Below are 23,641 nucleotides of genomic sequence, written 5' to 3'. Positions count from 1 at the left end.
TGTATTCCTTCAAGACCTGATGCAGTCTGCATCTTTTGTTTGAAAATCCCTAGAAATGTGATATATCAGCTTCAATTTATTTAAGGGGAAACCTCTGACTGTAGCAGTGCACTCGGTGGGGTGCCCAGGGCTCTGTCCTTGGACCACTAATGCTTCTTATCTACATCAACTCATTTGCAAACTTCACAGATTTTCAGAAGACACAAAGGTTGGGGCCAACACACCAAGAGCCACAAAGGAAATCCCAAAAGATTTAGACTGCATACAGAACGGGATAGAAACGTGGCAAATTAAATTCATTGTTAACAAACATAAAGTGTTACAAGCTGGTCACAAAAATATACAATCCAAATACCAAATGGAACTAGAACAGGCCTACCAAGAGAAAGACCTTGATGTTGCAATAGACTCATCACTGTCAGTAAATACACACTGCAGGGAAGCAATCATGAAGGCAAACAGAATGCTTGGGTATATAGCCAAAAATGAGGAATACAAATGAGGTTGAATAATGAACTGGTGAGATGCACTGTCCAAGGGGACATTGTGGTCCTAGAGAGTCAGAAGAAGAGCAGCTACACTGATCCCAGGGCTTAAAGGACTGAATCTAATTAGCATGGAACAAAGAAGAATTAGGGTGTACATAAGGTGTAAATAAAGCACTTGAATTAATATACATTACTACAAATGCTGTTTTTTCTGAAAATAAAATGTAATAAAGGTTAAATGTTTAAAATGTACTAATATTGATTTTAACCGGTTCATTTTAATCTTTTTTTCAAATACCATACTAGCAGTTTTACATGACTCTATTATAATTGAAAATGTTTGTTATAGCTCATTCGATAGACTCAATTATGTACACACACCATTTTAAGTTGTATACATCAAGAGACAAGCCCTCTTTGAAAGCTAGATCATTTAAACATAGTTTCACACTAGAATCTGATTGTTATTTTGTCAGTGGCATGTATTTATGATGTTTTGTATTATTTCTACTATTGTACTCTAACTAGAATTAAAAGGGCTCTTTTAAGGTGAGATTGGATGAAGTGCTGTGCATGACCTTTAATGGTCACTGGAAATGAGAATGGGACTGATTTTCAAAGCTTTTCTGAGTTTATTTCTAGTTTTGTAACTTTTACAGGTGTTTTTCTCCTTTTAATAAATAAAATAGTAATTTTGGAGTAAAAGGAAATCAGCTCACTTTTTTCAATGATTACACTTGTGGTAAAATAGCAATTGATTGGTTGTGTGATGTGGCTCATGCAGGGGGATGAACTAGACACATTTTGTTAGTATCATTCAACACGTTTACATGCATTTTCAATCTGGGTTAGTATTAGTATACTTATGTAGAATATAAAATCCACATTATACACATTACACTTATATCATTCCGCATGTGATTGGCCATATTCCAAATATGAGTATGTCGTTTGCTAGGTGATACAATATATGCTAGTAGTATGCAAAATTGTAAAACTCTCTTTTGCAGTATGTAGCATTCAGGTGGAAATCTGCCAGAAGATGGTGCAACAGACAAGTGCTCTAAACTTCAACAAACTACCTGTTGGATGTAAACTGAGATTTCTACAGGAATGGCATATTCCATATTGTGTATAAGCAATATGCAGAATACATATTCAATGTGCTTGTTTGCACAATACTAAGTGCATGTACATATACTTATTGTAAAGCTTGTTTCAAAGACAATCCACCAAAAAGTATGTGTTTTTAAAGGTATAGTAGATTTTGCATCAAATATAAAATGCAAGTGCACAGATAGAGCAGTAACCTTTAGTGATTCAATGAAAAGCTGTCAAAAATGAGTCTGCAACTAGTTGTATGCATCCTAAATAAAGCTAAGCGCACTATACAACAGTGCTTTGGACAACTGGATGAAACTTATTTACCCAGTTTTCTAATGCGCAATGCATTCTTTTTTAAATTAGGGAACAGAAAGTAGTCACAGGAAGCAAGAATTTGTGATAGGGAGGAACACTGCAGCCATCAGCACAGTATTGTTATTAGTATTTAATTATTTAGCAGACATCTTTATCCAAGGTGACTTACAGAGGCTATGGTGTGTGAACTATGCATCAGCTGCAGAGTCACAACAATGTCTCACCCAAAAGGTGGAGCACAAGGAGGTTAAGTGACTTGCTCAAGGTCACACAATCAGTCAGTGAGTGATCTGGGATGTGACCCAGGGACCTCCTGGTTGCAAGCCCTTTTCTTTAGCCAGTAGTGTGATATTGCTGTGTACAGTACTGTATATACTGTAGAAGTACTATGCATTACATTAAACTTGTACAGAAATAGAGGCTGAGGAAAAGCTCTGGAATGTTTCACATGTATTACAGGGCCCGGCTACTTTATTAGAAAGAAGTAGCAACGCTTCAGTGGCTGGTTTCAATCCACGTTGTGGAACTCATTGCACTTTATTATTGTCAATACAGATTGCAGATTTACAGTAAATACAACAAAGACAGCTAGGTGAGAAGTTCTCATACACTTGTTGAACCGTGAAGCTTTGAAGCAGTGATAAACACTACAGTACTTATCTTAGGCAAGATTACCAGCTACATGTAAAATGTCGAATCACAGCTACAATGAAAAACACTGTAGCTAGCTAAAGCTGTGTCAGGGAGCTATATATGTGCGTATGGTCATAAAATATTGTCTGTCTGTGAATGAAGTGTCATCTTTCACAAGAAGAATTTGCACGCACTTGTTATTAATTGGTCAAAAACACACCGTAGAAACCCAATCTGTTTCTATGAAAACAATCTTTTGTTAGGTCTACCTTTTTTACTTCCCTGTGGTACAATAAAAGAGAACGCATATTTTCAAAACGTTTACATTTAATTAACTCCTGTTTTTTGAAAGGTGAAAACTGAGAAACAAACAACTTGAAAGAGCTTAAGATATGTTATTTACATTGATATTTTTATACTTGTTTTATAAAGCTATAGGGGTTTTACTCCTTTAAAACAATAGGAGTTAATTACAGACTGTAGTAAATATGCTAAACATGATTTGAAAATATGGCTGTGATAAAAAAGAAAGGATCAATGTTGTAAATCTCCCTCCCGACTAGAAAGTGCGTTGTGTTAGGATGGTGGTATGCCTCCTAGATGGGCCGCCTTGACGGTAGGTGGAAACAGGAAGCTGGCCATATTAGGGGGAGTGTATAGTTGCACGTACCCGGAAAAACTCCATTGCAATCAGCTGCGGGACGGCCCTCTATTGGAGAAACCATGGCGACTGGTTGATTGCAAGGAGGACTTTGTGGGTACAAAGGAGAAGCAGCTGCGTTGGTACGATGCCTAGCACTGACAAACGTAAACAGATGGCCGGAGCCTGTATTGTTTGTTGTTTTTTGTTACGTGTGTGTTTTGTGTTTTATAGAAGAGAAGTGAGCCCTCCATGTTACCCCCGATACCATTACTGGTAGAGGGGTGGACTGCTTCTGTTTATTATAATAAACACGGACCATTTTGGGAGAAACACTGTTTGGACATTCACTTTGTTTCCCACACCACTTGCATCTGACGACAATGGCACATAGTTTTTTTGTTTTTTTAGCTATAGTTGTAGAATTACAACAGTTGCTCATTGGCAGCATTTAGAATAATGCTATATCTAATCTATTCTGTTATAAAGTGCAAAGGTACTTCAGATCATAAATGGTGCTGACCTAATATTCTATTATATTTTATTGCAAAACTGAAACATTATATCATGTGTAACGATATATTCAAATCCAGGTACTACTTCATACAAACTCACTTTGTACAAGGTCTTTGGGGTATGCTAAGCACCTTGCCCAAACACACAGACATACTGAGTATTGGGCCCAACACAATTTGCTAGACTTTTTTTGTGTTCAATACCCCTTTTTCCAAGATAACATTCAGGAGGAATGTGGTTTACAAACACACCTATTCTAAACCTGTGAAAAATGTTAGTGAATGCTGCCAAAGAACCAAAGAGTGTGTACATAACCCAAATTCTGTATTGAAACCACTCTTTACCGCACTGCAAGGAAAACGTGTTTGTGTCCTTCTGTTAATTCTAATTCCACTCAAATTCAATTACCCCATGTGTCTTGCAACCTGTACACTTGATAAAACCACAAAGTCTAAAAACAGTTGCTTCCTTAGGAACCTACTTCTGTTAATGTCTGCTTTCACAAAGACTGATTTCCTATTATTTACACTTTGAAGTTCTGTGAACTCATAAGTTATAGTTCCCAGTACAAAGACATTCTCTTATACCGTCCGGTTGGTGTACATGGTCACTGTCATATTTTCCTACAGTACTATATGCGTTATAGTCATGCCAGCCCTGTTAAAACAGTTTAAATTTCAAACAGTAAACTGAACTACACACAGATTTCCCAATCCATGATTTCTAATTTCAAATATCTAACATACTCCTCCCAGCAATGCTTATACCACACAATAAACTATTGAAAAAAGGGAAATGCTACATTTGTCTGGCTCCCCTATTGATGTAACCGTAAAGTAGACAGAAGACAAACACAACACATGCAAATTCGAACAGCATCCTCAACACATTTCCTGTAATGTAAATACAAGAGGAACTTCCAAGAAAGGAGGGTTTTTTTCTTCTTCTTGTTTTTAAAAACCTAAACTAAAAATAAAGCACAGTCATTTACAGACTTGGAACTTTTAGAAAGCTAGGAGGAATACCTTTGCTCTACTTATTGACATTTTAAAAACATGATTTGATCTGATAATATCTCAACAAAGTGTAAACTTAATGTCGATGCTCTTTCCTAGAGCAGCAAGTCATTTGAACCACAGGGCTCTGCTTAAAACCCTGCTGTACAGAATCTGCTCTACCTTTAAATTGAGTACCACAACCTGTACAAATTCAAAACTGCTGCAGGATCTCGTTTACCCTAACTCCCCTCAGAGAGTGTGCTTTGTGCCAGTCAATAAGCGGCAAGACAAATCACTGTTAGTTTGTCACAGATAAACAGCTTCCCGAGAAAAGGTCACAAACAACATCAGATCCCCTATAGATCAAGGCCTCCACTCCTGTGCAGTTCATGTTGACCTACAGTATCAAAGGCATTTGATATAGATATTAATGCTCTACTCCTGTCAACACTAAAAAGGCTGCTGCTTCTGTTCAGGATTTGTGTATATGATCAACCTTTATCCCTTCATGCACCTTTATGCAAATGTATAGTGCATCTTTTATGGGTGCTAAGCTTAGTCAGTACTGAAGCAGATTTGAACTTCCTATAGATGTTATTGTTTTTGTATGATGGAATTATTTAAGTGCTATATAACCAGCACTAGATACTTCCTCTATTTGATACAGCTAGGTGATTATTTGAGCTACCTATTACAGTTCATCACAAGCAACAGTTCCTGGCAATGAATATAAAAAAACTATATATACGGTACTGTACAAGGGGTCTATTCAATTCATCTAAACAATGACAGGCCTACACTAAATTATAAAATACATGATAAAATGGCAATGTAAAATAAATGGGGGATATTTTCAAAGGCATATTTCAAAGTATTAATAGCCCTTTTAGACTTGCCACTTTCAGCTTTAAGGTGACTTAAGATTTGATATACACAATGTACCATAAAAGATAAATAACTCCTTCATAAAAAGTACTTGAAAAAAATAAGTCTTGTTTTTGTTGTCATTTGTGTCATAAGGTTGAGCTGTTGCTTGTTTTGTTTTTATATATAGTCGACACTGACTCATCTAATTTGATCATTTTAGAATAAACTTATTGGAACGGCCTTGAAATTAAACCTGTGATATATATATATATATATATATATATATATATATATATATATATATATATATATATATATAACGATTAAATGACATTGTTTGGATTAAATTTACTGTAACAAACAACTTGTCTCAAATTATAAAGCACTTCTAGTGGTTTGTTTCTAGAAAAAATTAAAAAAATAAACAGAGATTTTTCTCCTTTCAAAGAATAGGGGTTTATAAAACATAAAAGGCACTGCCCTATATTAAATTTAAATGTCAAAACCTTTTTTTTCCTTTACAGATTGTTTATGTTGCAAAATACTATTATACTTTACTGTATTTGAACATGATTTTCAATCTTGCAGTTAATACATATAGTCATATTTCTATAAACATAAAAAACTTCAAATTAATAAAAATAAAACAATAAATGCCTTGGCCAAGTTTATTTTTTTGCTTTCAAGTGTATTTTTTGGTCAATAGCTGATAGAATTGCTGCTGTGTATTCCTCTTGGGATCAAGAAAATCTCAAACCACTGACTGAGAACCAGATCAGTAGTGAACCATATTTTAAAAAGTACATTTTTTTATGGTAGCAAATAATGGAAGCTTTGAACAAGGATATATTTATTACTTAATGTTAGTAGAGAATGTTTGAAGCAGTTTCTGACAAACACAAAATACAGTCACTAGAGCTATAATAACATACATATTTCTATATCTATGTAATTGGGACTCACAGCAGTTACACTGTCCAAGTCGGAATGAAGGATGGAGGGAACTACCATGACAGTACAGGCCTGAAATCGAGGGTATTGCTACAGTTATCCCAGCTGCTTCAGCGCCATTCAAATTATTTTTCTGGACACATCAAAAATGGTGCATCTAACTGTGACTCTCATCTCCTGGTTTTCGAGAAACATAGAAATGCCTCATGTCTGTACTTAGATATAAATTAAATGCAAAATAATGTTCCGTTAACTCTCTTTCTATTTTGACTGAAGCAATGAATGTAGAAATAAAAACAATAAGGCCTGTATTACAATAAGTAATACATCAGTAGAACGTGGTAATGTACAAAACATACAGCAGCTTTTATAAATATTTTTCCCCATGTTTTTTGACTAACATATGTAATAATAAGGCCACATTATCCCAATTTGTGATTCAAGTCAAGTTTGGATATAAAAATAAATCATGGGCTAGCATCAAGTCAAGTCTAAGAAATGTTCAAAATAGAAAATCCCAAATGTACACAAAGCATAATATAAGCAGACTAAAAGAAACCGTCAAGACACGCCACAGGGTAGAGGGCTGAGAAATGATGGTATAGTGACCAACACCTTACAGGAAGAGTATGATTTACTATCTCTTTACTTGTCTGATAGACTGCTTTCTTCATGACTCCACTCTCTTCTTACTTTAGCTGAAGCAATAAATGATGTGAACTAAAAAAAAAAGAATGCCTGTATTACAATAAGTCTTCCTTCTTTGGTAATGTACAGTATACAATACTGTATATATGACACAGTTTAATTGGTAGATGAATAATACAACTAGAAAGAAATAGTTCTGGTGTTAAGGCAGGTTGGAACTGTTTGAATATATAAAATTAGCAGCAAACATTGGCTTTATTTCCAGTTCCTGGAACTTGTAAACAGTCCAGGTTTGTGTTTAGACCATCCTAAACAAACTGAGAAGCAAATATTTGGACCAGTTTTGATATAATGAATATAAACTGGTACTATACATAGTGACTTTCAAGCCATGCATATATGCTGGTACAGTACAAAGTGACTTTCAGGCCATGCATATTGGCTGGTACTGTACATAGCGACTTTCAAGCCATGCATATATGCTGCCACTGATAGCCTTCTCTAAACATAAAAGCTGCTAGCTGAATTTTCCCGGCATATAAAGTGAAAAGAAATCTGAACAAATCACTGCCATTGCAGTTTTGGCAGACATCCGGAAATATCCTACAGCTGTGCCAATTATATACGTCCACTTGATATGATAATGACATCATAATAAGTGTGCAGCTGCAACTTTAATTTCCAGATATCATATTTTTTTTTGTTTGTTTGTTTGAATCACTACAGTATGTGCATTGCATATATTTTATATATATATATATATATATATATATATATATATATATATATATATATATATATATATATATATATATATATATATATATATATATATATATATATATATATATATATATATATATATATATATAAAATAATGTTTTGATGCTGGTGGATTAAATAGATATTCAGTATTTAATGAAATGTTTAATTGGGTGTTGGTCTCCTGCCCAGGTACTTTTCAGTCTTTTTTTTAGCTTGCCTATTTTGGGGCTGGCAAAAAACTATCAACATGGTTACCATGAAAACCACTGGTAGAAAATGTAAGGCTTGGTTTATATTGGTCACCTGTGAAGACTGCTTCCATTTTCAGAGCTTTTAGTTTGCACTCCAGTGACATTATAATAAAAGCATATTCTGGCGCAATCCTGTAATTCCACGGAGCATGCCCATGCGTGCTTTATGGAATCGTACTTCGTACTACTTCATGGTAATTCATTGCATGCAATATAGTGACAGTATAATGAAGTGGCGTCAGTACAAACAGAAAATCAGTTGCAGGAAAAGGGCAGGATACATTTACTTGATATGGCTGTTCCTGTTGAACCCGGCATTTTGTACTGTAAGTACTTTTCCATCCATACTAAATACAATTACCGATTATAAATGCCTTGAAAACTAAGTACATGTAACAGGCACCATAAATGTTTTAGCTTTTTGCATGCTTAATTAAATGCTATTATTTATTTTGTTTTTTTCAAAAGCATTACAGCATTTTGATCTACCTATCATAAAATTAAATGTTACTAGGAAGGAGTCAAACTTCAGTTGTGTCAATAACAAATGACATGCATGCCCTCACTTTCTGACTGCCTAATTAATCTCTTACAAATACAGTACAGAAAGAAGAATGGAAATCTAGCAAGTAAGTTATTAACATACTGTAAATCTTACCACAGCTGTAAATACTGTATTCCTTTGAATTTAGAATGCCCTTGAATTTAAGTCAAAGCCCAAATTTCCCATCCTCAATTTGAGGAAAAAATAAAACATCAAATAAAGATGCATTTACAAAGATACAAACTCAATTACGCATATACGAAAACGACATTTGGAGGTAGTCTGTGGCTGTCTGCTGTCACACTGAGCATTATAGTTATGTGCCACTTCTCATTTCCAGTCATGATTACTCACACCTGCTTTTCTCCATTTTTGTGTATTGCTTGGTATGTCGAAGATAAGGGGGAATAAGCTGGTAATGATAGTTAAACTGAGCCTAATAACAAAATACAGAAATTTCAAAAGCTTCTCGTCTAATTCTTCAGGAAGTTAATTACACTTCTTAGAAAATGGCTGTCTGTATGTCATGGATGATTCGAGATCGGGCGGTGACGTTTTTATTCATCTTTTCTCAACAGTCAGTTCTCTTGCTTTTTGTTTACTCGGGCAGTCACGTATTTTGTTTTTGAGAAGAAAAAATAGTCTTAAAAAGTATTAAAATTCTTAAATTATTAAATAAGTCTTAAATTCGAAGGAATACGGTATAAAACACCAGTATTATGAAAAAGTAGATGATGATGACCTATCACAGGCATCAAATTTTTTTGGCTAAAAGAGCAACAAAAACATATCAATATCAGGGCTCTAAATTGGCAAAAAAAGGGCAAGGCCATAAATGGCCTTTAGTTCTATAAATTTGTAGAGGGCACCAAGACCACTAAACAAGTCAAGGACAAAGTGTAGGATGTTGAGTAGTTTTGCACAGGATTCATATATAAGTCCAAGTATTGGCCACAGAAAGAAACAGCACTGTCTAACTTAATACAACTTTATTTATTCAGAAAATGCTGTTTTTGTTGTCAACCAGCAGCCTAAATTCGAGCCTGTGAGGACATAGCTCTGCACTGAAGCCAGACATTGGCTTCTATCACTAATCTATGAGACCACTTTTGTTCAGTTTTAATAGCACATATTCTACTCAGTTTAACATAAACTCAGAAATCTTGTTTTCATGTGTAACATACAAAATGCAGAGTTGCTGTGTTGCATTTATGGATGTACTGAAAAAACTAAAATGTATCTTTATAAGATGGACAAATAATGATAATAAACATTGTAATACTGTGTAAAATATTATTTCCTATTGTTTTAATATAAGGGGATAATAGAAATTTAAACATACTCAAGTTTCGTTACAATAAATCATATTTTTTAAACCTGAAAGAAAACCACTTGTAAGTATTGTAAACAAATTTAAACTAATGCCTTAAAAAAATGATAATGTTTTGCAATTTGTTTTGCAGATTGTTCAAGGCTTTCTATTTTTTTCTGGATTCTTTCCAGAGATGGCTTTATTACGCACAGTAAAAATCCATGTGCTTGAAAGGCCCATGTTCACTGTTTTTTTGTTAGTCTTTTTTCCTCGCTGGTGTGACTTAACCATGAAAATCATGTAATCATGTTATTGTTTGGATCCAAACACTTCTAATACAGGTGTCTCTAGTTGTTGTAGCTGAAAGGACACTGCGTGAATAGACATGCATTTTCAGGGGCATTGCAGTGATTGAGAAGGGCACCCACAGCAACAGAAGACTTTAAAAGATCTGTACACAATTGGTCACTGAAACCCTTTCTACAAGTAGAGAATGCAGGACACAGGAGGCTACTGATGTGTCAGTATTATTGGAAAACTGTTTTTTAGGTTTACAGTTTCAAAATTACACACAACTAGCATTTCCAAATGAAATTCCTGTTGTGCAGCAGCCATGTTAAACACACGTGGACACTCACTACACCACACGTGTGTATCAGCATTTTCCAATGTGAAGATGAATTTGAATACGAAGAGATGTTTGTATTAGAAAATTAGGATAAGAATGAACTTATTTACATGTAACATATCATTTATCACTCTGGTAACCAACATAATTATTTATGGTTGCTGTACATACACAAAATATTCTGTTTTTAAATGAATTAGAGAAAAATAGATTATTTAATACATGTAAAAAAGCAGCAGCGATACAGAAAGCATATTGTTTTGGAAAATGTTGGTTATACTGATTTTATAAATGAAAGACATTTGCAATATGTGATGTGATTTTGTATTAATCTGGTGACAAAAGCCAGTGTATTTTTAGTGAATGATGAGTCAGGTAATGTGCTGGATATTTTATGTTTGTACATGTTTGTTCTGATTTAAAGTAGTTTTATTTCAAGAAAATATTGTGCTTAACAAGCTAGCACTGGCCCCAATTATACAGTTACAGTTAATAAAAGGATGTTTTGATCTATTATCCTGACTCAACAGCTTGTTTTTTCAAAGTGTTTGACCATTTAATATTATATTTATATTTGTGAACTATTACATTAAGAGTACAACATACAGCACAGCGCTCTCAAAATCAATTCCACTGCGTTCTTTTGCATTTGTAGTCAGTGTGAATTCAAACTTTTTATTTATTTAGCAATAAGTACAGAACAGACTTTATAATAATTGTAATACAGTATATAAAAGCATATTCATTGCAAGAAAAAAAAGATTTATTGACAGCAAATTTTGTAATCTCTAAGCAATGGCTAAAACCATACTGATCATATCCCTCAGCAACCGCTGACTCTGCAGACCTCTGTTTCCTGGGCAAAGATGGACTTCAACCAAAACATGTTGTGTGTGTCTTGGCATAAGAGCATAATAATGAGTAACACAATTACAGACTGGAGCTTTGCATTTGTAACAATTTTTATACAAGTATTTTTATACCTAACATTGTAGTGAAACAGCATATTCAAATCTTAAGTAAATGTTACTTGTTAGGAACATTTTGAAATCCTAAATTGGTAATTGTTTTATAAAAGTATATTAACAAGCATATTAATATTATTAACAGAGATTTAAGTTAGATAAGCATCAGATATAAAATAAAGTAATAAAAAACATCAAAAACCTTAAGTACCACACACACACACACACACACACACACACACACACACACATATATATATTAGGAAACATCACTATAAAATATAAGCCGTTGTGTCAAGTTATTATTTTTTTTTTTTTTGCTATTAAGCTACAGTTCAGTTTAAGTTTAAGGTTACTTTCTGGGTGTCATATTCTGTCTGATCAGTCCCTACAGAAAACATACTCTGTGTAGCTGGTCCAGATCTTGTCCTCGCTGGGGTCATTGCTGGCATAAGCGCATGTGCCTGTGGAGCTGCAAGCTACCATACGGAAGCCAGCTTCAGAAAGCCTTTCAAAAGCCTGCTCCAGGAAATTGAATTTCAGGTAGTATCTGGAGGTGTATCTCTCCGGGGGTCTGTCGGGGTCTCTACTCTCGTTCAAGGTATCACCAAACACCTCTTTGGCCAAAGAGGTCTTCCCACACACTGTGATCCTGGCCACCCTCCTGAACTTCGCATCAGCCTGAGCATCTCTCCCAATGGTGTAGGACCCCCTGTATCCTATAGTAATGTAGCCTGCTTTCCTGGACTCGAGTGACGGGGAGCGTGCATGGGCACTAGTTATTGTTGACATAAAGCGCGTTGGTTCCAAGCTTGTGGTCGAGCCGCCAGCTCCACCGAGGAAACCTACCTCTTCTGGGTCACTTTGACTGATCTCTTCGCTGATAGAATTCTCCTTGCTTACTTTAGGGCTGAGCCTCTTTGAGAGGTCTTGCAGTTGAAAAAAGTCTGCCTCCCTTTTCAGTCTGCACTTCTCTGGAAAGTAATCAGGGAGCACCAAGTTGAGATCTCTCAGGTAGTCCAAAATATAACGGAATAAAAAGCCATCCCGGTCCAGAAAGTAGCGGCCTTTGCTGTCTCTCGACAGTTCCTTGGGGGTTTTCTGACTGAACATCTGCCACAGCAGAGAGTCGGGTACGGCGATCAAAGTTTTATGTCGAGTCAGATATACCTGTCCCCCAACATTGAGCTCTATAATTTCAGGAAATGGGGAGTCTGCATTGCCACCGTTTGATAAGCCACGCGCAGAGTCTGCCAGAGCCATGTCTGTACTGTAGAGCGAGACCCTGCACCAGCGTTCTGTTGCTGCTGCAGTTTGTAGCAAATTCTAGGGAGGCAGGTTTGTGGCTTGTTTATGTAGAGCTGCACAGTTTGGCGTGGGAGGAGAAAGCAGGCAGCTGATTTGAATGATTACAATGTTAACGCTTCCGTTAATCAAAACGTAGTTTTAAACTGTAGATATATCAACTTGTTCCTTAACACATAAGAAAAGCATTTTGTATTTATTTCCAATGTGCTTTAATATTATTTGGCAATTTTTATTATTTTACCCGTGTCCTTAGGGGGGCATTACGTTAGTGTTCAGCTACTATGGTATCAGTTACTGTAGCATTGCTGTTGGAATGTGGATTAGGCAGTCGGTGTGAAAATCGCGGTTATTTAATAAAAAAATACTAAAATAAATTTCAGATAGCGTTTTTATTAAAAACAAATAATACCACAGTGTCATAAAATATGTACTGTATCCCAGGCTTTGCAAACAATATAAAACGCACAAAACTGCACTATTTGCAAAGACACCCAGCTGAAGCTGAATAACCCTTCCCCTTTTTTCTTGAATCGAATTTCTACCCTTACAACTTTTTGGAACCAGAAACTGGAAGAACAGTGCCCCCGGTGGAAGTTTTGCGAGTATACAGCATTTCCAATTGGACAGAGTGATGATCCACCAAGATTCTCTGAAGTATCAGTATAATATAATAGCGAACCTCAGTTCCCGCAGATAGGCGTTGTGATTACGTCACCTACCAGCACTGCTGCTGCTTTCCCCTGTGCACACTACACTCTCCCCTGCCAGCCTGAAGTCCACCCTGGACTTGCTCACCACGCTACAGTCCGACGAGTGCGTACCGGGGTACCTGCATCCCACAGCTAATACCATTGTATCGATCTCAGTTCATGCAGGCAGGTACATCACACAGGGGAGGGTAGGCGTGAACCTGGGACCTTTTGCACTAAAGCATAGTGCCGATACTATTGTACAAATGGAAAGCCATTTCGAGCCGGCTCTTTTGTACAGGGGTATCGGTGCTATGTTTTAGTGCAAGAGGTCCTGGGTTCGCGTCCACCCCCTGCCCGTGTGTGGATTGCCTCGCCTTGTGTGATGTGCCTCTCTGTGTTAATCGAGATCGCTGCAATATTAAGAACAAAACTGGTTAGATTCTCAAAGCCATTTACTCCAAATCGACATTATCTCAGTTTTTAGGTTTCTCAATGGAAAAAACACTCATTTAAATGAATAACAAACAACGCAATACTTTAAGCCCCTGAATTAGATGCCTTTGTTGTTTGTTTCAGGTTAGGTCATTTTAGTGGGGGTGTTTCTCCTTTGTGAAAGAAATGGTCGAGTGACTAATTTAAGTAAATACATTTGAGAATTTTAGACCAAGATTTGATTTCCATTACATGAGAGTAGATGTTGAATTTCATGCTGATTTAAACTTGGCTCTCGCCAAGATAAGCACCAACTAAGACTTAGCTTTGCAGTAAACTAATGTGATCCATCTGCATCTCCATCCATTTGCATTGTTTTCCATCTGAAGATGTAGATATCCTTCTGTCTGGTGTTGATTGTTGAAGTGTAATGCTGGCTCCAGGGATCAGCTCATTTTGCCTCCCAGTGCATCAGCACACACAACGGCTGCGATGCTGGCTCCGGGGAACAACCCAGTGCGGTCTCCCCTGCACATCAGCATGACAACCGTCTGGATTGAGCTAAGTAGGATACATCTCTGGGGTCTTCAAGTGGGCGCTTTCCATCCTCTGTGTTTCGTTGACTAGCCCACGACACCTCAAGAAGGCTCAAAAGTGATTCATGCATCCCAGCATCACCCCCCTCCATCCCCACTCAGCTCAGCCCAGCTTACTTACCTGTACATCAGCGTTGCTTTCTTTCTATTGTGCTTGAGATCCCCATCCAGAATCTTTCCGTCTCAACCACAGCCAGTTGCTGCTCCTTTCTGCTGCTTCAGATAAGTTCTTCACTGTGCGACGCAACTCTTGGCCACTGAACCTGACGTCTCTGAGAAACCGGGTTGTAGAGTGTGCCACAAATCCTTGACAACCAACCTCCACTGGGTAAACTCGGACTCTCCATCCTCGCTGTTCCGCTTCAGCAGCTAGTTGAGCATACCGAAGTTTCTTTCTCTCTACTCCTCACTGTTATTTCTACCAGATGAACAAGGCGTGCTGATCCAGACCACAAAACAATGTCTGGTCGAAGGTTAGTGTTGGCAATCTCAGGTGGAAAAATAAGCTGTTGCCCAACATCTGCCAGCATCTTCCAATCTCTAGCAGCTTCCCCTTGTCCTGGGTGAGGCTTGGTTTTAACACCTTTTCTTGGTGGTTGCTCTCCTGGATGGAGGAATATTATCTTTTGTGTGCAATGCTTTGATGGAACAGGTGGCAATTTATTGGTCAGGTTATGCTTGTCTTCCAATGCTAAGGCCAAACATTGCAGCACCTGGTCATGGCGCCAAGTAAACAGTCCTTGGCTAAGACCCACCTTACATCCTGTCAAAATGTGCCTTAATGTTGCAGGTAATGAACACAAAGGACATGAGGGATCCTCACCCACCCAGAGGTTTAGGTTCTATGGTGATGGGAGATGAGGAAACTAATCCTGCTCTGTTCCATTGTCCATAGGTCGTGCCAGCCGATCCTGCATTGTTCCACACTTTCCCATCTCATCCATTCTCCCTGCTTGGCCTGGGAAATGGCCTTTACACACCTGATCCTCTCCTCCTGCTTTTGCACCTCATTGACTACCAGCTTCCTCTGTTGAGCTGGGGTTGCCTTGTGCCATGTAGGAGGAGCTGAACTGAGACCAAAACCTCCTTTTCCATAATATCTCCGATTCAAAGGGCAGCCTTAGCATCTTCCACAGCTTTCTTTGCCGTCCATTTTCTTCCAGTTTTCAACACAGGTGCTGCCTCCCTTATGCATTTGTCGCGTGAATCTACCATTGTCATTTCCAGTCTGACTTTGGCGCACTTAAACTCCGTATTACTCCGTAACGCAGTATTCCTTTACCATAAAGTTCCACTCTGCTGAAACAGCGTGGAACTCCCAAACATTTCCTGACTTATGAACTGATTAAAGCTTCCAGCTTCTCAACTGTTGTCAAGGAAACCTCATACACAGTCAGTGGCCACAGCAGTCTTGGCAGTAGACCAAACTGAAAGCACCAGAGTTTTAGTTTGCCTGGTAAAGCGCTACTGTCTATGCTCTTCAACCCTTCCACTGCTTGTTGTCTAACTTCTCCCACATGAACTGTGTCCTTTAGATCCCCATCGTACCCTCTCCCTGGAATTTTCACTGGCTTCTCTGACACTGTTGGTACTGCCTCCCCATTAATATAGAACATTTTATCTACACTTTACCTTTAATTATAGAGATGCTCCTTGATTTAGTGGGCTTGAATTGTATTCGAGCCCATTCAATGTTATTGGTTAATTTGCCCAATAACCAATAACTGCAGGCTACTGTTGTAGTCATTGTTGTCATGTCATCCATGTATGCTCGAATTGGTGGTAGTTGCATTCCAGAAGACAAGCGCTCTCCTCCCACTACCCATTTTGATACCCTAATAATTACTTCCATTGCCATGGTAAAAGCCAGTGGAGAAATGGTACATCCTGCCATTATTCCAACTTCTAGGCATTGCCATGTAGTGCTGAATTCTGAAGTTGAAAAACTAAATTGCAAATCTCCAAAGTAGGCTTTCACTAAATGTGTTATTGTCATCGGTACGCTGGAAAAATCAAATGCTGCCCACAGAAGTTCATGTGGCACTGAACCATATGCATTAGCCAAATCCAAAATGTCACATGGAGCTCCTTCCTCTCCTTTTTTTCTGATTGGATTTGTTGCCAGATTACACTGATGTGTTCTAAGCATCCTGGTAAACCTGGAATCCTGCTTTTTGTACTGAAGTGTCAATGAAGCAGTTCTTTAGTAGGTAGGTTGACAATCTCTGAGCAATAATGCTGAAGACAATCTTGCCTTCTACATTTAATAGGGAAATAGGATGAAACTGACCGATGCTTGTAGAATCCTTTTCTTTTGGTATAAAGACTCCACCTGCTCGGCGTCATGCTCTTGGTACAACCTGTTTTTTCCATGCCACTTTCATCAATTTCCACAGGATTTGTAGAACTCCAGAAGAACTCTTGTATACTCTGTATGGAACTCCATTAGGCCCTGGAGATGATGATGATGATGCCCTTGCTTTTTTCATAGCTTGCTCTACTTCTTTCCACTTAGGTGCACAGTCCTCCATTTGGTATTTGGGTGGATTGATAGGTGGGATGTCTGAAGGAATTGACACAGGCTCCTGCCTTTTTGAATTCCTCCAAATATCTTTCCAGCTCAAACTTAGATGCCGTTCAATCTCCTGCTGCCGTCTAGACTTTCCAGGAATAGTTTGTACTTTTTCCTTCCTTTTTTCAATTCCAAACCTCTTTCTTCTCAAGGGCTAAATACATTTTTATTTCTCTAACAAGTCGCATTCCAGTCATGTCCACTGCTTCTTTTCAATTTAACCCTGGTATCCAGCTTCCACTCCCTTTTATAAGGGAGCTGGAGGGAGGCAGTGCCCGCTCCAGCCAATCCGAAGCTAGATACCTCATCTTTCTGAAAAGTCCCAGGCCGGAAAGTCCCAGGCTGGTAGCTGTGGGGAAATTACCCATTCCAGGGATCTTCTTAAAGGGAGGTGTAGGGACCCCAGTCTGACTGCAGGTAACCTCACTCAGTGGAAAAGTACAGGCTGGGTTCTCCCGTTCACTCCAGCACACTGACCATGCCACCTGTTCCATGGGGCACCAACTTCCTGGTTGGTGACAATCAGTTAGTGCGCTGGCCCTGCCCCTGTCTCCAGCCTGCCTCGGGACCCATCGTTACAGTATAATACTTTTCATTGTTCTGTACTTGAAATTGGATTTCAGTGTTACTGCAACTTCAATAAAAACTGTCAGTGTGTATCCTGTGTGACAGGGCAGAGGCCTTGCACAGTAAAATATGTGTTTCTGTGGTTGGCAGCCATCTTGGCTCAAGAGTGGTCATCCTTTGCACAGCCATTGAATTGGAGTGGCGTCTTTTGCACAACCATTGAATTGGAGTGGTGTCTTTTGCACAGCAATTAAATTGGAGTGGTGTCTTTTGAGGGAAGGTTGATTGACTGATTGATCGGCTAGGAATGTAATTCTGGATTGGCCAATCAGTCCTTCAATTGGCCACCTGAGAGAGATACCACATTATAAAAAGAACAAAGAAAGAGTTTGTATGGGAGAGAGTAGTGCAGACAGAAGACTGGAAACAGCAGGCTGTGCTCAATGTGTGTGCTGTAGCTTGGGTGCTGTTTTGGATCATGTTGAAGAAGAGGTCAGTTAAAAGGACTTTGCTTCCCCCAGAGTGTTATGACAGGGCAGAATTAAGGAGAACTTCCTTCCTTATAAGTTTAGCTTAGTTCTCCCAGATGGAGATATGATTTTGATTTGTTTGTTGGCTTAATGTTTTAAGTTTGTTTTATATGGAATAAAACTGCATGAGAGTGTTGAAGTCTTCTGTGTCTGTGTTTGTTATTTCTGCCGTTAGCCAGCCTTGAACGCATGCCACTTTACCACAGCCTGATTCTTCTATCGTATGCATGTTGTGCCAAGCCATTGAACGGCATCATCATCAGCAAGGTGTAAAGCCGGCAGTCCACCGGGGTTTGTCGGGCTCCACAGCTGCAGGAAGGGTCGGAGGCTTGACCCCAGCAAACGAGGTTGACAACACATTGACCCTGCCCTGTCCTGAAGCAGTTCAACGAAGTCCACAAACTTCGGGGTAGATTGAAGCCAGGGGGACAGACAAATAGCTCAGCTACAAGGGAATGGTTAACAATGTTAGTTGTGGACCACTCGACACTCCATGCTGAATTAGCTGTCATTTCCAGGGGCATAAATCTAGCCAGATGGGTCGCCTGGATGACAAACGAACTTCAGGGTGAGAGGAGATGTCCTCGTTAAGTGGCAGGGTGTCGTTTGCCTGTAGTTTCACCAGCAGTTTTGTTGTCGCTTCCTGACGACGAAGATGCAGAGGTGGAATGTTGCTAAGTACCGGCAGCCATGGAAATGGAGTAGGATAATACTTACAGATAAGACAAATTTTTTTCCTGGTCTCTTGAAATCTGTATTGACCATATTGCAATTTTTGAAATACAGCGTGGGAAAACCAAAGTGAAAATAATCCTCCCCCTAGCTCCAGTTTACTTCTCTTCTGGGGTTTCCTATCTCTCTTATAAAGAGGAGCACGGTTTAGTCTTGCTCATAATGTGAAACAGGTGTGTTGTGTTATGAGTAAAACCAGTCTTTGGACTTACTGGCTCGCAATCATGTTTCATTTGTGTTACTCTCGAACCTTAAGCTAACAACTCATTGCAAAATATTGCAAAACAATCACAAGAGCAGTATGCATTTGTTGTGAAAATCCATTGTAATTGCCAGAACCTGAAAATCAAAAATTTTAAAGATAGTTTAAACCCTAAAAACCTAGATGTACTGAAGCAAAGTTGTGTTAGATGAAAAAAAAAGAAAATACTGTTCTAAATGCATCAGAAAAAGTGTTTTACACCATATTCCATTGAGGTTTAAACTTGCATATATTATACCACATATACTGTACAACAACAAAAAAATTGTATTTACATATCGCTTTGAGGGTGTGGCAAAGTGCCCTGCCCTGGGCTATTTATTTGTATTGTATGTTACGTGTAGTATGTTCATGTTGGTGTATAGTCATTGGTACACAGGATATAAATGGGTCTGTGTGCACAGCACTTCACGTGCAGGTAAAATGTAGTAATATGTGAGCATGGGGAATTGCACTTTATTAATTCACGTGCAGTTGTACCAAGACTCCAATTGAATGATTGATTAGCAATCGAGCCTCGGTACAGCTGCATGTTTTCACTTACTCTGGGTTGTGTGTTCGGTGAGTGGAGAATGGGTGTGGAGAGGAGAAAGTAAAAAAGTAAAGTAACTTAAATTCAAGCACATAATTGCTATTTCGTGCTGGAAGGACCAGCACGATACTTATGTGTTTGTTCGGACTCACCGTGTTTTGTTTGTCTGTTTGTCCGCTGTTAGTTTAGTGTTAATCCGTTTTGTTTCCTCAAGTGCCGTGTCCTGTGTTTTGTTTGTCTTTCAAAACCTTTTATTTACTGCTCTGTTCATTTATTAAATGCTGAGCGAAAACAATCGTTCAGCTTCACCAAACTCCACCTCTCTGTTGTTTATTTGTTGGTTCCTGGTTCTGGTCTGACGTCACCCACTACAGCCGTCTTCATGACAGAGGGATATATTTCTCAATGATTACCACCTCAAATTCCTTCAGTGATGTTATAGGTGAAATCTGGCAGATCAATCTGTTCCGCAATAAAGGTATGATAAGCTTTGACTTTCCCTGATGAAACATCAGTAATTTGTGCAGTAATTTATGTACCTACCAACCAATTGCCTACTATCAGCACTATAGCAAAGGCTTTCAGAGCTACTGTTTTACCCAACGTGACTGAAACTGACTTTCAATAGAGAGATTTGTCTTCTGTATTTTACAGAAAACAGAATGTATGGCTGTGATGTCATTTACAAAAGTAAGATATGTGCTACTTTTCACAAGTAAAAGATGGTATTACAACACTGTAAATTATACAATGTATACATTTAAATGACCTGGTAGGGAAGCACATTTAATACAAAATGATGAACAGAGCAACACTCCTTAAGTTAGAAGAGGACGGTCAGTTCATCTAAACTCTTGGCACACTAGCAGATCTAATGGAGTCTAATGACACAGGGGGCACTTGTGGCAGGGATGGGGTTAAATCTGTCCCGGCCAGCAATCACTGGTGTGACCATTCCGCAGTTAGGTAATTGGTGCTAATTGGGGAGTAGCCACTGTATAAAAGAAGCCAGAAATCATTTATTTGTTAAAGGGAGTCCTTTAATTAGAATCTATAATTTGAGCCTGTAATTCCTGCCGGTAACAACTTGGGCTGTGACGCTAGCTTGTCACATCACTATATAGATAAAAGCTATTCTGACCACCATGGTCAAACATCCACTGAGCAAAACACAATCTTTTTTTTATTTCAGAATTTCCTAAGGTATAGGTTTAAATTCAAATAAAGAATAACCCATATGTGGTTCACAAACAGGGTCTACAATGCAGGACTGAGCCCCAGGCTATCCTCAATAGGAAGCCTCGCCCGCTGGTGATTGGCAGGGGCTTGGTCATGGACATAGAAGGAGGCTTGTGTCTGGAGGCTGTGGCTCATGTGCCGGGACACGGTGGACTTGCCTCCTCGAGACTCCCATGTCTGGGGAAAGAAAACAAACCAGGCGTTAGGTCATGGCATTACACTCTACACATCCAACGAGGCCCTCAGCCGAAACGTTACGACTTAAATATGTGGCCACTGCGCTGCAGATCATACCAGCCGTCACCTTGACTCCGATATCGCATGCCGCCCATGCCTTGGAGAGCACGTTACCGATCTTGTTCAGGAGGTTTCCCAGGCGCGTGAAGAAGAAGGTCTTTGGCTCATAGAGGTAACCAGGCAAGGAGACCCTCAGAGCACTGTACCTAAGCAGCCAGTCGTGCTCCTGCTTAGACACCACCATAACTGCCACGCCATATGTCCCCGCGGTCTTGTGATCGGACACGCGGATGTGGAAATTATCTTCAAACTGTTTGGCTCCCTCTACTTCACTGGCCTTCATATTCATCAGGACACCCCGCCTGTGTCCATTGTGCAGCATCATACGCCCGCAGAGTAGCCCGATCAGGGTACCTACATTGCACAACTCGCCCTTCTCACAGAGCTCCAGCATCTGGGGGATTAGCTCCCTGCACCTCTCATTGAAGCGCTTCAGATATTCCTTGGGGATCAACTGTTCCTGCCTTGCATCTTGCACTTTCTGGCGGTGCAGCATCAGCTCTCGGTGACCCTGTCGTCGGAAAGACTTTAGGAAGAAGGCAATTGAAGACAGGGTACGTTTCTTCACTTTCAAATCGCTTAACCGGGCCTCCAAGAGGTAAAGGATGAAGCCAACAACATCGTTCACGTAGCTGTGAATCATACTCGGCGACATAGAAGAACAAGACAGCGTACGATACCACCTGGGGCAAGGAGGCAGACACAGGGACAGGGGGTCAGTAACAGCAACAAAAACGGGGGGAGTCGGGGCTTTGCAACTGCTTCTCACTTACTCATGACACCGCTCCGTGTTGCTCAGGAAGCCCAGGTCCTCGCTCACTGCCTCACCCTTGGGGGCATCAGCCATGCACCACAGGAACCGGCGGATGTGCTGGAGAGCTTGGTTCGTATTCTCCAGCTTCTTGGCATGGGTCTTGGGACCCAGAAGGTACTCGCGGTACAACCGGAGGCATCTCACTGCAAGGGCAGGAAAGTTGGATCATAAGCCATTCACCCAACAATCCGTGTTTATTGAAAAACACACACCATGTTACACGAGGCATCAAAAGCTCACCATCGACGCGGGACGGATCCCCCGAATGCCTGGCAATGGGCTCATAGTCTTCATCGTTTGACGACGACAACGACGACTGAGACGATGACAGCGTGCGCAACCTGGGACCTTCGATAGCTCCGGATGGGCCGTCACTGGAAGATGGCAACTCCTCACGGGCTCCATCCTCTGACCCAGCATCTGGTAAGTCATCTTGGGTCGAAGACACAATGGCTTCTGGTTCGGCTTCCCCGGGCATATCCGTTTCAGAGACCGACATACAGGGGTTGTCGATCGGCCCATCTAACGGCACCTCGGGGCTCATCAGCGGCATCCAATGTAGCGAATCTAGCCCAGGACTGGGCGATTCCTCCGAGTGCTGCAATGTCGAGTCTGGTAGCTCGGATTCCCCAGGCTCCTCCGCAACGGAGACCGGCCTCTTGGGCAGCTGGAAAGAAACATCGCCCTCTGCCTTGCTCTTAGCCTCAGCCATCAGGCGAGCATAGGCCGGGTTGTCGGACTTAACCTGATGCAGGCGATACAGGTGCCGGTCCAGCCGAACGATGGCCTGTCGCTGGCAGCCAGGCATCGGGCAATCGAGCACCCTGGTAAGGCACAGAGACAAAAACACCAAACAAATGCCATTTACCAATTGCTCTTAAGCCTTAATAAATGCACAGAGATCAAAAAGTATGCTCACAAAGGAAAGATTAAAATTACCTTGTCTTTCTCTGTCCCCGGGAATCCATTCTCTCTGCCGGCTCACAACAAAGTAAGCGGCAGCAAAGATTTATAGGAGAAACCCGGACTCGGCTTACATATCCGGCTATATCACGGTGTGAATGAATCATAAACTGCGGGAAAGGACAAGGGACGGGACGGGAGGGCAGGCCGGCCCTATCAAGGATTGTACGATCCAAGGACGGACACATCAGCCACCGGCCTGGGTCCTTGCCTGAGCAAAGAACCGCAGCCCGAGCAAGTGTGAAGGTAAACGGGGCTCCTGGAAGTCAACCGGGGGCTCTGGACCAATGCCCACCCTTGCCGCGAGCAACCGCGCCTAACTGGTGGGTCCAGCAGCCTGCCTGGACCCTTCCCCGGGCAGAGAACCACAGCCCGAGCAAGCCTGGGGCTAATCGCGGCTCCTGCGAGACTCCCGGGACGGCGGGGGGAGGCCCGAACCTAGCCGCCAATGAGCGCCCCAAACCCGGCTTCCTTCGGCGC

At 40.2% G+C, this 23,641-nt stretch overlaps 1 protein-coding gene across 1 annotated transcript; it reads right to left on the bottom strand.

Annotated features, from left to right (window-relative positions):
• Positions 1-10,925: 10,925 nt before the first annotated feature.
• On the bottom strand, positions 10,926-12,964 carry LOC121327605 (BTB/POZ domain-containing protein KCTD12-like). Its single transcript, XM_041271714.1, has one exon. It carries the CDS (start codon positions 12,886-12,888, stop codon positions 12,007-12,009), a length of 882 nt encoding a protein of 293 aa, XP_041127648.1. The 5' UTR covers positions 12,889-12,964; the 3' UTR covers positions 10,926-12,006.
• Between the last annotated feature and the right edge of the window lie 10,677 nt (positions 12,965-23,641).

Source organism: Polyodon spathula, chromosome 15, assembly GCF_017654505.1.
Source record: "Polyodon spathula isolate WHYD16114869_AA chromosome 15, ASM1765450v1, whole genome shotgun sequence".
Classification (NCBI taxonomy): Eukaryota; Metazoa; Chordata; class Actinopteri; order Acipenseriformes; family Polyodontidae; genus Polyodon; species Polyodon spathula.
Note: the sequence above shows the minus strand (reverse complement) of the source record. Positions and strands in the feature narration are given on the sequence as shown.

What these genes read in the sequence shown, in the direction of transcription:
- LOC121327605 (XM_041271714.1), bottom strand. Translation starts at nt 12,888, where the DNA reads ATGGCTCTGGCAGACTCTGCGCGTGGCTTATCAAACGGTGGCAATGCA.